General features: G+C 36.9%; 1 protein-coding gene across 1 annotated transcript in view; it reads right to left on the bottom strand.

Moving 5' to 3' along the window:
• LOC129938359 (sushi, von Willebrand factor type A, EGF and pentraxin domain-containing protein 1-like) overlaps positions 1 to 12487 on the bottom strand; it is a 33731-nt gene extending 21244 nt beyond the window's left edge. The window contains 13 exon segments of the mRNA XM_056045860.1: positions 1150 to 1560; positions 1623 to 1730; positions 1799 to 1999; positions 2074 to 2340; positions 2407 to 2469; positions 2528 to 2650; positions 2709 to 2858; positions 2920 to 3032; positions 3105 to 3198; positions 3254 to 3509; positions 3566 to 3697; positions 11937 to 11995; positions 11998 to 12487. Coding sequence (XP_055901835.1) covers positions 1150 to 1560; positions 1623 to 1730; positions 1799 to 1999; positions 2074 to 2340; positions 2407 to 2469; positions 2528 to 2650; positions 2709 to 2858; positions 2920 to 3032; positions 3105 to 3198; positions 3254 to 3509; positions 3566 to 3697; positions 11937 to 11995; positions 11998 to 12349 — 2329 coding nt within the window. The 5' untranslated portion in view covers positions 12350 to 12487.
• Between the last annotated feature and the right edge of the window lie 4317 nt (positions 12488 to 16804).

The raw sequence follows: 16804 nt of genomic DNA, 5'->3' as shown, positions 1-16804 counted from the left end.
GGCTAGTCTTGCAGCTTTGGCCCGGTTGAAAAGTTTCCTGCATTCCTTCCTGAGCGAGTCAAGCTCTGAGGCCCACCATTGTGGTTTCCTCTTTCCTCTTATGTGTATAAGTGGACAAGAAATTTCTAGCGATCTGTTCATAGCTGAGGTAAGGTCATTGACTTTGTTGTCAAGTTCGTTAGCGTTAGAGGAAGGACTAGATAGTCCAGGTTCTAGTAAACTCTGTAATAAGTTCCTGTATAAAGCCCAGTCAGTTTTACGATAGTTTCGAAAAGTCAATGGACTCGGGTTATCATCCACATTTATATTGAACTGTATATATCTATGATCAGAGAACGAGTGTTCTTTGGATACTTTCCAGTCCAAGATCATATGGTGACGAATAAGACATACATATTACTCTATTTCTATTTCAAGCCTAAAGATTTTCCATCGCTTATATTCAAAATTTCGTTCCCTTATTTGATCCTTAATATAGTTGCTCAACCACGGCTGATCTTTCTTACTAGCTTGCTTAGTTACAAGTGAAACATGGAGGTTGAAGAGATACTCAATATTATTTTGAAGAAATAGATATAATAAATGGGGCTTTTTCCAAGCCTTGTTTCAGAGCATTGTAAGCTCTTTCTTACACCATGGATGAAAAGCTGAAATATTATGATATTTTAAAAGGAAATATATCTTTTATGTAGGTTTCCACTAAGTTTTAAAATTATAAAACTTTCATTTAAAATTGGTATTTTCTCAATACCACAAGTAGATAGATGTTAAGAAAGTTGCTTTAAATTAGCTTTCCATGCAGTCATGCGAATTCAAGAAACAGAAAAACGTCCAATCTGGGATGGTATGTATCTACATATATTCAATGCAGCAGAGCTTGATTGAACTACTGTCGTACTTATAGCGTCAGATGAAAACTAATTTGAGTTGTCGATTGAAAGAATTTTTAATACCGCTAACTTCCTGTAAGATCGTGGAGATAATATGGTCTAATAATAAAAGCTCCATTTAAAGAAGTCAAGATTTGATCACTAACAATTTCTATTGGACTTCTCCAATAGTAAAGTATTGCAAATTTGAAAGGAAAAACAACTAAATTCATTTCTATGGATCAATGGTCAAAGTTTGAACTCAAATCTAAAAACTTACCTCTTATCGTTATATTTAAAAGACATTCGTTATAATTTTTCGATCCATCTTGTCCGGTATACAAAATTGGATATTCCCCTGCAACAAGTGTTTCCATTTTACGTGGATCCAATGCCGTTAAAATTCTAACATCAACATCTTCCTTCGAATTATCAACAAAATTTGGTTCTTCCCATTCTATTTTCGAACTTCGATTATCCGATGTTATCCAAAACTCTTCCGAATCAACACAATTTTCAACAATTGGTGGTGTATTGTCGAGAACTGCGACACGGAAATTACACTCGGCTTTGTTATTCGATTGATCACTGGCAAAATATGTAAAAATATGATGTCCAACTTTTAGACCAACTCCTGTTGCATCGTCTATTGATGGTTTTGTCCAAATTTTTAAACTTGAAGATGATGAATCTTAAAAGAGTTAAATAAGGTATAAACAAGAGAATTTGCGAAGTTAGTGAAATTTGTCAAACCTTTAACTTCTAAAGGAGGTGGTAGAGATAGTACGAAAATTGAATCACTATTCGGTGGCAACTCTAGAGTATAATTATCGGGACAGACAAGTTTTGGTGGGGTTATATCTGAAACATAAAAGTACAAAAACTCAAAAACGTTATATTAGTGTCACAAACACTTTTGTGATTCTTACCAACGCATTTAGAATTTTTATATTTTGGTGTCCAAAAACCATTCTTTTTTCCACTGCAAACCCGGGTTTCTGGACCTTTTAATGTAAACCCTTCTGGGCAAATGAGTGTACAATTTGTCCCATGAGGTTGTTTACCTTGTGTACATTCTGGGTGCTCAAATTTTCCAAATTTTGGCTTTGGCAAAGGTGCACACATTATAGCTGAAAAAAATATGAAAAAGTTGCCAAAGTTTACCAAAAATAAGTACAATTCTGACCGAAAGGTATATACTTACTTTTACAAGTCGTCTGACGACCATCCCATTTGGATATAGGCAAACAATTTCTATTCTTTGAACCGACTATATAGTGTCCAGGAAGACAAATGTAAGAGCACTCAGTATCGATGGGCATTGGTTCTGTACGACGTTTGGTGTCATCTAGATATGATTCCATAAAGCTGTCATTTTTGAGGGAGTATTCGAACGATGGCAGTTCTATGTCATGATTCTGACAAGTGATAGTGCCATTGGCGGGCACCAAAAGACTTGGACATGATTTTACTATGTGACAAAAATATTGGGGAAAATAAATCAAAAAAAGAAAAGGATTACGACAAATTCACTTACAAACGCACTGAGCCTCAGTTCCGGACCAAGTTCCATTTTCCTGGCACAGCCGAAGACTACTTCCTGCAATAAGAAGGAGTTTAAGCTGTAAACAAAAGGCCAAAAAATCTTTATTACTAACCCAATAAATGATAACCAGATTTACAACGAATTCCACAAGCAGCATTCAGGACATTTGCATAACCCGCGGGCTGTGTTACAAAATAACCATTATCTGGTGGGCTAAGTTTTGGACATGTTATGCCTTCGATATAACAAAAAGTTAGTTAGAGGCATTTATTTATTTGGGACTGTCTTTATACCTTCACATCGATGATCAGGAGTTCGCCTGAATCCTGGTTTGCATACACAATCTTCAACACTTACAGCTGGGCTAACTAATGTAACGTGGTTGATGTCGGGACAAGGCACACAAGTTTGTGAATGAATCCAGTAAGATCTCGAAGGACAAGCTTTAAAGTTTTTGGAGTTTTATAAATGCATAAATATGACTTTGATCTTTTGTCAACTTACGTTTACAGTCTTCCAAAAGTCCGTTCCCAACGTATCCATCTGGGCAAGTGCAAGCATAGTGCCCTGATGGTATACCACACTCACAGTTGGCCAGTGGGTGACAGCAAGAAGACCTTTAAAAATAAAACAAAGCCATTAATATTCTAAAGCTTCCTTTAAGTATTTAAACAAAACCATGAGCTTACGTGACATTACGATCCAGGCTCGGATTTGTGTTATTGCAAAGTATATTGCAACGATCTGGGTTATTCAGTTTGATGCTGTAGCCAAGTTTGTGGTCTAATTCAAAAATAAATTAATGATCAGTAAATTGAAACTCTAATTTTGTACTTACCCTGAAGAAGTGCTCCACGAGCTAATTTTTCAAATTCCTTGAAACTACCCAAAAAGAAGCTGTGCTTCTCCTTGGGATAACTCGAAATGTTATAGAGCTCATCATAGTTTCCTGATAGTATGCCAATTGTAAAAATGGTAACATTGTTGGATTTTAATTCTTCAGCAACGGGTATTGGATCCTTGCCATTCGAAAATCCGTCTGTCACCAGAAAAATGTATTTGCGGCTTTTTGGGCGTGCAGTACTTAATATTGTCTATTTTTATATGATTAGTTCAAATTCGGAATTTTTATAAATTTGGTGCAACAAACCTGAGCATCTTTTAGGGCACCGTACGTATATGTACCGCCACTTGCAAACTCAATACGAGGTATATCGTTCATAATAGCGCTGCATTGATCATGGTCTTCGCTTGGTGAGGAAATTTGATCAATGTGACGGATCTTGAAATTTAAAATGTATTTCGATTAAGAACTTTTATTAATCAAAATTATACTAAAGATAATATCAGTTTCTAGGGTGGTCAAATTTGTTTATGTTTTGTGTGTCATGAATCAGGATGGAGAATGAAGGCTTTAACGACAGGAGACTGCATTGAGTTTTTGAAGCATTTAATTTTACACGGTTCGTAATTCCCTTTTGGACAATGCTGTCGAGATCGGATTTTATTGAGCTTATCATACCTTACTATTGAAGTTCCACATCCGAAAAAAAAGGATGTAAATCTAGAAACGAATATGATAAGGTGAGGATACTTTCGTCAGCGAAACAATTTATGATCTTGGACTGGAAGGAAAGTATCCAAAGAACACTCGTTGTCTGATCATAGATATATCCAGTTCAATATAAATGTGGATGATAACCCGAGTCCATTGACTTTTCAAAACTATCGGAAAACTGACTGGACTGCATACAGGAACTTGTTACAGAGTTTACTAGAACCTGAAATATCTAGTCCTTCCTCTAACGCTAACGAACTTGACAACAAAGTCATCGACCTTACCTCAGCTATGAACATATCGCTAGAAATTGCTTGTCCACTTATACACATAAGAGGAAAGAGGACACTACAATGGTGGGCCTCAGAGCCTGCCTCACTCAGGAAAGAATGCAGGAAACTTTTCAACCGGGCCAAATCCGAAAGACTAGCCTCTCACTGGGACTCTTACAAAAAAATCCCTAAGATTGTACAAGAAAGCACTAAGGAAATCTAAGTGACCTTCTTGGCGATCCTTCTGTGGCACGATGAAAGAAACTTCTGAAGCCTCTAGGTTATGGAAAATTCTTTCAACTAGTCCAGCTTCTTGAAAAATGCAGACGGCTCAAGTAATAAATCGCTGAACTTGCTATTGGACACTCACTTTCCTGGTAATTCTCTTACCGAAACTTGCAACAGTATCGATACAAGACTTTTGTCTTCGTCTCAACATGCCTACTGTAAAGGTAAATCGGTGGAAACAGCGTTACACACTTTAGTACGCACCGTCGAATATTCCCTTCATCATAAAGAGTTCACTATGGTTGCTTTCCTTGACACCGAAGGTGCCTTTAACAACTTGGACACATCTGCAATCACATTTGCACTAACATCTCTAAATGTAGAGAGTTTGCTTCGGAAGTTAATTCATTTAATGCTTACTGGTAGACGATTCGTTAGGAGAGGGACACCGCAAGGTCGTGTTCTATCCCCTCTCCTCTGGAACCTAGTGGTGAATGAAACCCTTACTGGTCTAGATGCAGAGGGCTTCAGAGTAATAGCCTATTCGGACGAAGTTGCTATAGCAGTTTCAGGAAAGCATCTTAACATCCTAAAAGAACTCTTACAAAATTCCTTGGACAGACTAATACTTTGGGCTGATCGGTGTGGACTGGGTGTTAACCCACACAAAACCGATTTGGTCTTATTTTCGAGGAGATACAAAATTCTATTTGTCAACCCTCCCTATATTAAAGGAATCCAATTAAAATTCCTAGACGAGGCTAAATACCTGGGTCTTGTCTTAGATAAAAAACTAAATTGGAAACGCAACGTACAGGAAAGAGTAAAAAAAGCTACTGTAGCTCTATTTTCTTGCAAAAAAGCTATTGGTAATAAATGGAGTTTACAACCCAGAATTATCGGCTATACACATCGGTAATCAGCCCGATTTTAATGTACGGTGTGGCAGTATAGTGGACTGCTTTAGAGAAAGGTATAAACAGGGATAAGCTAAATAAAGTCCAACGTTCAGCTTGCCTATGTATAAGCAGAGAGAAAAAAACTAAAACTTGCATATGTATTAACTCCATATAAAAAAATGTGGGAACGAATACTTATGCAAGAAGATGTGCATACTCCCCACATTTGAAAATGGCGACCACCTTTGAAAAATGGCGGATGTAGTCAGCTGTTCAGAGGTGTTCAAAGAAAATTCAAAATTGTGGATGAACAACTTTTTGTTACTCTCATTGTGTTCGTTTGGGAACAAAATCATTCTAATATGAAGTGAAATTAATTACTCTTGCTAGGTGCCAGAACAATGAAGATTTAGAAACAATTCTAACCTAACCTAACAATTTAATGTATTAGTCAGACAAGAGATCGTTTATGAATATGTATAAGAAAGAGAGTCGGAGACAAAATAGAGCCCGGGGGAACACCAATATTTATTCTTTGAGTTTTTAGATTTGAAACCTTGAAGCCTCTCTCTCTTCTTCACAATTGGAATTATCTTTTCTCGATAAAATCCTTCTACTTACAGTTAACAAGCTGTATTAAAAATTCAATGATATGGGCACTGCTTTGAAAGAGAATCCTAAAAAATGATGGGATTTCGTAAACTCAAAGAAAAAATCAGATGGCTTTCCAGTTAACTTCACTTCAAGAACCTTTCGTTAAATAAAACTGTTGATTTCTGTAACGCTTTCGCAACAAATTTCCGTGAGTCAATTGTTAATATTTTCATAATCTTTACTTTTTTTCGCAAACTAGCTGTAGTCACATACCTGTTCTACAAAGTATGGTCGTTGACCTTTTATCTGCGTTAAATGATGACTGCTCTCTATGATATTCCGCCGATAGTACTAAAAAAGTGTAGTAATGCTTTAGTTGAACCCCTTACGTTTTTATTTAAATTTTCTCTAAAAACAGGCAAATTTCCCAGCATATGGAAAAAGTCATTTCTAACACCAATTTTCAAAAAAGGTAACAAGTCGGATATAAGCAACTACAGCCCTATTGCAAAGCTTTCTTGCATTCCTAAAGTATTTGAACAAGTTGTTTGTGAAAGTGTAGCATTTTTAGTAAAAATATAATTTTCGAACAGCAACAAGGTTTTGTGAAAAAAAGATCAACCGTTGCTAATCTCTTTACATTCTCAAACATATGTTCAAACGCTTTAGAACAAGGTTATGAAGTTGACTGTGTATACACTGACTTCTCTAAAGCTTTTGACCAACTAAGCCACGAAATTATTTTATTTAAACTTAAAGCTCTTGGTTTTCCACCATTTTTCATAGATTGGATTAAATCATACCTTGAAAACAGATCCTATGAGGTAAAATTTAGAATTAGTCTTTCAGAACCCTTTGTTGCCCAATCTGGCGTTCCCCAGGGAAGCCATCTTGGCCCTTTTTTGTTCATCGAGTCTATTAAAGATATATCGTCATGTTTACGCTCGAATGAAGTTCTCATTTTTGCTGATAACTTGAACATTTTTAACATTATAAAGTCGACCTATGATCGTACGAGCCGACATTGATAGTTTCACAATAGCCTTGCCCCAAACCCCCGGACGATAACTTTTACTAAAAAACGAATCGTTAGTGTATTTGATTATTGTATATCACAGCAAAAACTCTGTTGCGTCTCCACATTAGGGTTTGCACATCACATTAATTTTATTGTCAACAAGGCAAGTTCTATGCTTAGTTTTAAAAAATGCTGGGCAAAGGAGTTCAATGGTTACTCTTTCTGTGTACAATTGCCATGTTCGTCCTCATCTTGAATATGCTTCGCAGGTATGGACTCCCTATTACGAAATTCATAGAAAACGTATTGAATCAATTCAACATAATTTCATTCATTTTGCCCTAAGGGGTCTTTCTTGGGAAGATCCTTATGATCTGCCTTCCTATGAACATCGTATGCAGCTTCTTCAACTGCAATCTCTCCATCAAAGGCGTGTAATTAATGATTTAATATTTCTTCATCAACTCTAACGGTGAAATTGATGTACATTGGTGTACATTTTAATTACCGAGGCGGACCTCATCATATTGACTTCCATAGAACTAAGTATCTGAAGAATGAAGCTTTAAGCTTTATATAACTTAAACTGTTCATCGATAGAGTTAAATTGAAATAAGGTGGGATTAATATCATTGTTTAGAAGCAGTGCTTCACTATCGTAAACGTCTTTATTTTATTTATTGTTCTTCTGTATTAATTCATGTTAAATGTTAATTATGTTTTGTATTTTGTGCGTGTGTTAGGCTTTAATTGTATTATTATATCTTACTAACAACTAACACATGCACATATGAGGAGCCTGTAATCGTAGTTTGAAGCTTGCTATAAGCTAACTACTTTCTGAAAATTCTGAAGTGTAAAGCAATGCGTTTGTTTGAAAGAAGTTTTTCGAGTACAGCGCTTTTGTACGCAAGTTTTGTAAAGAGCTCTTGAGGCTGGTGTGCGTATTTAAGGACACTCATGATTTCCCTAGGTCGTACTGAGCGCACATACCAGGGTGTGCCTGATGTAGCCGAGAGTATGAGGAGACTTAATTCACGAACATGAATTCGCAATCGACATCAAGAGCTCAAACGATTATGTGCTTACAAGTTCCATTTGACTCATCAAATGAAAGCTTTGTCGCTAAGATTGTGGATAAAAAATATTCTTTATGCAGAATGAGGCGCCATGCCATAATCGATCTTATGCCCACTAAATTCGCAAATCGCATTATAATTCTTGTTTCAGCAGTCTTGACAATGTCTTCGAACTGCGATTTAACCTTTTTTGAATTTTTTGTTAAGTAGACATGTGAATGACCAATTATGTGCAAAACGATTCAGACGCTTAAAGCTAACATTTCATTCAAGCAATACTCTAGCTGCCAGCCAAAACTATTAACAAGGTCTTGAAGAGAAATTATAGTGACAGAATGCGCTTATACGAAAAAAAGCTCTTTTTACTAATGAAACCATGTTGAATAAACAACTTTCCACTTTAAAGGAAGATATTAAATTTGTTATTAGATTCTGGGATACCACATGGCTCCCACTCTTTTTCTGAATGTTTTGTAAGACTAGTTTTTTTCAAAACTGTTTCAAAGATGAACGCTCCATCCAAGTAATACTACTTAAAAGTAATAAAGTTTAACTATTGTATGAATGAAAAAACATGATCAGCTGTCAGTTTGACATAGTAGAATTGACTTGATAGTAAATCTAAGCAGGTATACAATGGAAAATCTTCAAATATTGGCAAATAATTCGAAAAAAATGTTTACCCAACTTTTTATCAACAATGCAAACTCCCAATTTTATCCGTCAAAAGTGACAGAAACAAAATTGACAGCCAATCGTTTGAACTCGTCTAAGCATACAATGGGCAGGTTCAGACGACATAAGGGACTTGAAAGTTAGGCAAGTTTCTAGTTTCGGATTGGCCACCTGCCAAAAAATTACCTTCCAATAAAGGCAACTTTAATGGAAATTTGACTGGAAAGTTAGTCAAGAAAAATCTCCCTAACTTTTAAGTCAAGTCTATTTCTATCAAAATGACAGTTGATCATGTTTTGTCATTCAACTGAAAGATGAACTTTATTACTCTATGATTTGTTTATTTTCTACAAAGCTTCATTTAATGTTTTGTGTAAAAGGTTTCCTTGACAATTTGGAAAAGAAATAAGAAATATTTCTTTACATTACAAAATACAAACGTGATGGACTTGTAGTTTGCCTGAGGAGAGTTGTGTGGACAATAATTTGTTTGGTACTTTTTGTACTATGAACTTAAAGTAAAGGTTTGCGAAGTAAAGTTCTGAATTTCAAATTCATGACACTTCAAAGAATAAAGTTGACTGCAAATCAAGTCCGTTATGTTGCCTGAAACAGCCCAGTATTGTTAAATAATTTGGCGTTTATCCCGTTATAAAATATTGGATTATTTTCTTACCAACAACATAATCCAGATTAAAATGTTCAGAAAGTTGAAAGGATTTTGAAAGAATTTAAAAACTACGAAAATGAAATGAAATAAGAAGTCGTCTTGCAAAATATCGGAAAAGAAGTCATACAAAAATCCAACGCTTACGCAACTTAACTATAAAGATACTCAATGAGCTAGTTTAGACGAAATAAGGAACTTGACTTTGTAGAACGTTTCTAGTATCTCTAGTAAAATTGCAGCCCCATTCAAAAATGTAATTGAAAGTTAGTCAAGTCTACTAATATCAAAACATACAAATAATGAATTTGTACCTTGAGTGAAGAGTTTCTTTTGCTTATAAGTATAATAATATTTACAAAGGAAGTTAAAGATTAGTAAGCTTCCTAATTTGATATTTGTGATACCTGAAAACAAGTTGCCTTGGTCTAGATTTGAGTTCTACGAATTCTCATTTAACTAAAGGATTATCCAAAATGGACAGGTTTATTTTGATAGCTGAAGGCAGCCATATTGTTTCTTTTACTTTCTGTCAAAATGTCTTCTTTTACAGCGCCGATCTTCCAATGGTCTATCCAATTACTCAGATATGGACAGCTATAACTTTGAGGTAGTTGAAGTCTTTGTCTACCTAGGCACCGCTATAAACTCAGAAAACGACACCAGCGCTGAAATCGGACGAAGAATAACCGGTTCTTATTGCTGAAACACAAACACTCTTCATCTTCCGCTTCGCCTGACGTTTACGAGTTCAGACATAAGAATTCAATGCATGCTATCACAATGAAGCTTCGACCTCACGTTTCATTTGACATTCGTATGGAAATAACGTAATGTTACGGAATGTGACTCCAAACGGAAGCTCTAATTCAAATTTGCTGAACATTTTGTTTGTCTGACAGCTTACCTGTAAAAAAGTCAACAAACAAAATACATTTGCTTTTGGAGGGATTTTCATTGGTTATTATAGACTGTGTAAGCTTCTTCCGCGATAAATTTTTTTTTTTTTTGATTTCAACACTTACATTTTTTTATTTTGAGAAAAAATAACAGCTGCTAATGACAGAAGTGCCATTTTAGAAATGTCATATTGGAAGTGTCATTCAAAGTAACTTCGAAGCAGGCCCAACGTAACGCAGACGAAGCCGAAACTGAAGTGTGTTTGTGTTTTAGCCATTATTTATGGCGCTGAGGCCTAGAACCTGTCAAAGAAAGATGAGACCGTCTTCGAGCGAAAAATTCTTCGGTTGATTTTTGAGAATACCTCAACCAACTTTACGTGCGAAACTGGAGACAGCTAGCTAGGGACCGAGCTGGCTGGAGGCGCATGTTGGTAGAGGCCCAGGTCTGCCCCGGACTGTAGCGCCACCTTAAGTAAGTAAGTAAGGTTTCATGGAATAGAGTCGAAGTGGATTAGCCACCAAAGGTCATGTGATTTGACACCTTTAATCTCGTTTTCCTTGTAAGGCATTCTTAAGTTGCAGGCCTATGCCGCAGTCCTCAAAGGCAACATAATCAATGCCATTGTTGTAAACGATCTTATAGTTAGTTTTTCCATCAAATTATTACTTGCCATTAAAAAAAACTCAGATATAATAAACTATTCACAGCTATGACGCGTTATCAACACATAAAAGTGCACAACGAACGTCTATCATCAGCCGAACCAAAACAGAGTATCCCACAATCGGCACGCGGTCCGTGAATCAGAGATTAAAATACATGTAACTTCTCGTTCTCGATTCCCGATATGCATTTTGCCGCTTCGTAAATGTATTCATCATGTTCCCAGCTGGCTTGAGGCCAGCCGGTCTTATCGCTTAAATATTATATTATTTCGATAAGCTATTCTCACTCTAGTTACCCCCATCAGTGGGTCAGAAATGGACATTAACATTATTATAAAGTAAGGCCAATAACATTACAATATTCCTAAACTTAACTATAAGCCACGCGATCTACATTGTTTACATTCATAAATAAACTATTTAGAGGTTATCAACATTTTAAACTCCTATTATCAGCTTAAACCTTAGACTATACTCGTACAGCTAGGAATTATCAAGTCTTCAAAACTTGGAATAAAACTAAATGTGATATTTAAAAATTAAAGATAAGATGCCCAAAAAAAAAAGTGCCGGTATTTTCGTCCATTTGGACTTTATCTGAATCACACAAAGCGAGAATTTGTTTACAGAGTTCATTTTTAATAATAAATTAAAAATGAACACTTGATTACACTATCATTCGTAAATTGCAGCGTTTTTCATTTCCAGAGGGTTCTTTTTTAATTCTAAGAAATCATAAGACGCTTTGGGTGTGCGGAAGGTCTAAGAATTTGAATTTGATAAAAAATAACTTTTCTCAACTGCATTAAATTTTTACAGAAGTTTATAAAGTTTTGACTCCTACGATATTTGAATGAACTGGTCACAATTTTATTCGAAATTGAACTTCTGTCAAAGATTTACTTGGACTTTTTCTAGGATTTGTATATTTCAAAAGCAATTTACATATTTCACAAAACTTACCACTTTTGTTTGGGAACTAAACGTTATCAGTGCAATTCGCGTATAGTTAAAACTTAAATCACAAAACGTATTTCACTATTAAAATTCACTTTTCCAATGCTCGAACTTGAATCGATTAGAAATATTATATCGACATTTTTACTTTTCATTTTTATGGTATCGACACTATTTCGAAAGACATCCTTTAAGTTGATTGCTCCCGATTTAATTATCGAATTTTCCAAGCTCTTCCATCGAAGACCATCGAGCACAGGAAGTTCGAATTTATTTCCAACCGACGGATATGACCAATCCATATCGTTTCTAATGAAAACTTTTTCAAATCCGGCGGCAGCGGTGGCGGTAGGAATGCATTGTGTATTTAGAAATATACTGACGGTTATAAGAATGAGAATCGGTTTAAAATAATTCATCTTTTAAGGATTAATAAGTCATATTTGTTTTCAATCTAAATTTGGGTACACTAAATTATTATAAGCGTTGGAATTTAGTTTCAAATGCGGCAGGATGAGAGATAACCTTATGTGCTCGTTTGAGTTTTAAAAGCAGATTTTAACGAAGAAACAAGTTGAACCGATCACAGATAAGACCTAAAGAAGACTGAAGTAAGATTTTAGAAAATTTATACAAATGACTTGAGAATTCATTTGGTTTTACTGAACAGCAGAGAGCGTTTGTTGATAACAGCTAAGCATTCCTTTAAAAATTTGATAATTCTATGAGCCTAACGAAATGTAATGCATTTAATTTTTCGATAAAACTAAGGAATGTTTAACTAAATATTTGTTGGGGTTGACATAATATCAAAGATTTAGGGGTCAAGGCAGTTAATCGTGAATCAGGCTTATTGTAAACATTGTATTTTTTTAGAAACGGCTGTTTACTTTAGTATGCTCTGGAATTTAATATTTAAAATAAATTAAACACAAATAACTTAATTGATGGATAACGTTTTAAGAAATCTTCAAATCCTTTAAATAACTAACTGCAATATTATGGAAGACATCGGGGTAATTATTATATTTATCATGCAACGCGTATAGTAAATTAATTCAGAAAAAAATATGTCTTGGATTTACCAGCCATCTTGTCAACGTCAATTGGCCATTTTTTTTAAGTTTTACGACTTGAAACCTTTGATTTTTTTCCAAATGGAACTAGCTATGAAAGTATAACGGAGGAGACCGATTCCTTATTTGGAAGTACACCTTTTTTATTTTAACAAAACTAAAACAAATGTTTCATTAATGTTCTAGGGAATACTTTACAAACATCAAGCAAAGCAACTTTTAAAATCTATCTCCTCTATCGCAATCGAAAAAAAAACAATCGTCAACTTTACTTTCAACTCAAAATTTGATATAAACTATAGACTTGAGTAACTTATTTTTATAATATTGTTCTTGTACCTTACCCCAATGGAAAGTTGTTGGGGGCAGCAAACGAGAGATTGGGGGAGAGGTGTTTCCACTAAGGCACCTGTTCTTATCCAGACGGCAGCGGACGAATTCTCGAGATGGAATCAACGGTGGCGTCTACAGTTCCAGTAAAGTTAAACTACTTAGTGAAAACCTTATAGGGCTTCTACGACTTAATCGGAACAAAGTCCTAAAATGAGTGGTTTATCCGACTGCCGTCCTTGGAGTTATACTAAGGATCTGGCCCTCCAGGTTGGGGGTTGTGCCATCGGGGTGACTTGACGGCCACGTAAAAACTTCATAGTTGCGAAGCACCAACAAGCCTCGGATACGGACGGATTTGCTGTTGACAACTTACGCAAACGAAATAAGGACAACGAACTTCGATCTGTACGCGGAATGTTGGGTCCCTTAACAGACTACGTGCAGCCGAACAATTAGCAGAAGACCTAAACTGCTGCAAGGCAGATTTTACCGTCATCCAAGAAGTTCGATGGGATGGACCGGGCAAACTCAATGTTAAAGACTGCGATGTATATTTCGGCGTCTGCTGCTACGGCGTCCGTATCAGACTAAATTCGCCAACATAAGCCTAATATGCGCGCATGCTCCAACAGAGGAGAAAGATGAAGACACCAAAGACATATTCTTCGAGCTCTTGGACAAGATATATGAGCAGTGCCCTGGCTATGATATTAAAATTGTCTTAGGAGATTTTAATGCCAAGAAAGAGAAGACATCTTTGGTGGCATAATCGGGAGATACAGAGACGTTCTGGTAGCTAATACGCAGTTCACACATCTTAATTTCCACGAGAGGGCATGGAAATCTCGTGATCAATCAACTGTCAACCAGATTGACCACATTGCGATCGACGCACGACACTTATCCAGTATATAGGATATCCGAACATTCCGAGAGGCCAACATTGGCTCGGACCACTACCTCGTTATAGCCAAGGTACGTCTACGGATATCCCGATCCAAGCCAAAACAAGGAAGTACTGTGAGAAGATTCGACGTTAGACGGCTATAATCGCAAGAGATTGCCATGTCTTTTTCCGATCTAGTCTCAAGTAACCTCTTAAGAGTTCTATGCTGCCTGCATTAAGCATTGAAAACCAGTGGCAACATTGCCTTGCAGCCATCAGAGAAGCCGCCTCTGAGGTGCTAGGTTTCACATGGCCACAACAGCAAAACCCCTGACGACGAATGCCGGCAAGCGCACAGAAGGACCAGAGCTGGTCGCGACCTCTACGAGCAGGATAGGAGGCTTCTTTTCTTAGATGGAAAAAGAGAGAGCATGAGAAGCGCGCAATCGAGGAGATAGAGGTATGTCACAACAGGAATGAGGTTCGTAAATTTTACCAAAAGGTAAAAAAAACCTCCCAAGGGCACAAGCAACGAACCGAAGCCTGTAAGAACGATCAGGGAAACATCGTATTGGAACCGCAGTCTATGTTGAGAATATGGAAAAACCACTTCACCAAATAATATAACGGCGATGACGAACCGAATTCCGCTGTAAGAGATAGAACCACTAAACCTCGGCTACGCAGATCAAAAAGGAGACCCTCTAAATTGCGCCAACTACAGAGGCATCGGTCTTCTTAACATTTTATATAAGATCCTTGTCTGATGCCGTTCGTCAACAACCTGATAGGTGTTTATCAGTGTGGCTTCGACCAGGAAAGTCCACTGTCGACCAAATATTCACACTACGGCAGATCTTGAAAAAAAAACCCAGGCACTTCAAATCGATACCCACCATCTCCTTATCGATTTTAAAGCCGCGTATGACAGCATCTATAGGGAAGAGCTCTTACGAGCAATGTCTAGTTTAGCATACCGTCAAACTTATCCGTTTGTGCAGAATGACCATGGAGAATGCATGGTGCTCTATCAAGGTCGGAAAAGATCTTACTTTTGCATTGGATGCAAAAAAAGGTTTTAGACCAGGCGATGCACTGTCATGCGACTTCTTCAACATCGTTCTGGAAAGAATTGTGCAAAACTCAACCGTCAACACTAGAGGCACAATCTTACAAAGGTCCATCCAATTACTCGGATACGAAGATGATATTGACATAATTGGAAGATCAAAGCGTGATGTCAGTGGAGCGTTTTTGAGCATTGCGACGGAAGCGAAGAAGATGGGTTTAGTGGTCAATGAGGGCTGTCATCAAAAAAGGACAGTGAACAACGACGTTTTGGACAAAACGTCACCATGGTAACTTTGAGGTAGTTAAGGACTTTGTCTACCTAGGCATCGCTATTAACACAGACAACGACACTAGCACTGAAATCAAACTAAGAATAGCTTTTGCAAATCGCTGCTTCTTTGGACTTAGAAGGCAATCGAGAAGTGAAGTCCTCTCTCGAGCATCTTAAATCACCATCTTTAAGACACTCATCATCCCGGTTCTTATTTGTGGCGCTAAGGCCTGGACCCTGTCAAAGAAAAATGAGAGCGTTTAAGGATGCTTCGAGAGAAAAATTTGTCAGGTGACTTTTGGTCCCGTACGCATAGATGGAGAATGGAGGAGAAGATGTAACGACGAACTGTACGGGCTGTACAGCGACACTGACCTAGTTAGCAGAATTCAAGTCCAACGGCTTAGATGGCTAGGTCATGTAGAGCGGATGGACATCAACGCTCCAGCCCGGAAGGTCTTCGAATCCAATCCCGAGGGACGGCGCAGTAGAGGAAGACCGCGACTCAGGTGGCGCACCCAGGTGGGAGAGGACCTCAACCAACTTGGCGTGCGAAACTGGATACAGCTAGCTAGGGAACGAACTGGCTGGAGACGCATGTTGGTTGAGGCCCAGGTCCGCCCGGACTGTAGCGCCACCTTAAGTAAGTAAGTTAGTAAAAATGTTTTTGCAAACTGTTTCAGAAGTGTGTAGCGAGGTTGCGTCATTAAAAAAAATTATATACTACGCAAACAAGTTTGTTCAAACAGATTTGTTACATAAAGTTACTCCAGTTATTATTTAAAAAAAAAAAAAATTAATGAGAGATTTCATTTCACCAAAAGATCGACTATCTTTAGCACTACGGTTCCTAGCAAGTGGAGATTGGACAATCTTTTGAAGACCTTAAATTTCTTTGTGCAAACAACAGGTAGAATTATGATGGAAACCTGTGAGACCATTATTACAGTTTTGAAAGGAAATATAAAAGTGCGTATATTTTTATTTTCATTTTATTAAAATTAATTTATGTATGTGTATACATATATGTACAGAGGGATGCATTTCACATATCAATATTTTGTGAGATCTCGTCAAAAAATTCTTGAGTATTTGAGTACTTCCGCATGCTAAAGGTCGAGGGCCGTGGTTGTTGAACAAAAAATACTTGTTGCGGCATTGGCGATGGAGAAGATACATATGTAAGAATCACTCCAAATAGGGGTCGAAGATCTCACTGAAGGGTCTAAAAGATTTT

The sequence above is a fragment of the Eupeodes corollae genome, chromosome 1 (genome assembly GCF_945859685.1).
Source record: "Eupeodes corollae chromosome 1, idEupCoro1.1, whole genome shotgun sequence".
Classification (NCBI taxonomy): domain Eukaryota; kingdom Metazoa; phylum Arthropoda; class Insecta; order Diptera; family Syrphidae; genus Eupeodes; species Eupeodes corollae.
The sequence above is the reverse complement of the archived record's forward strand: the minus strand, read 5'-3'. Positions and strand labels throughout refer to the sequence as shown.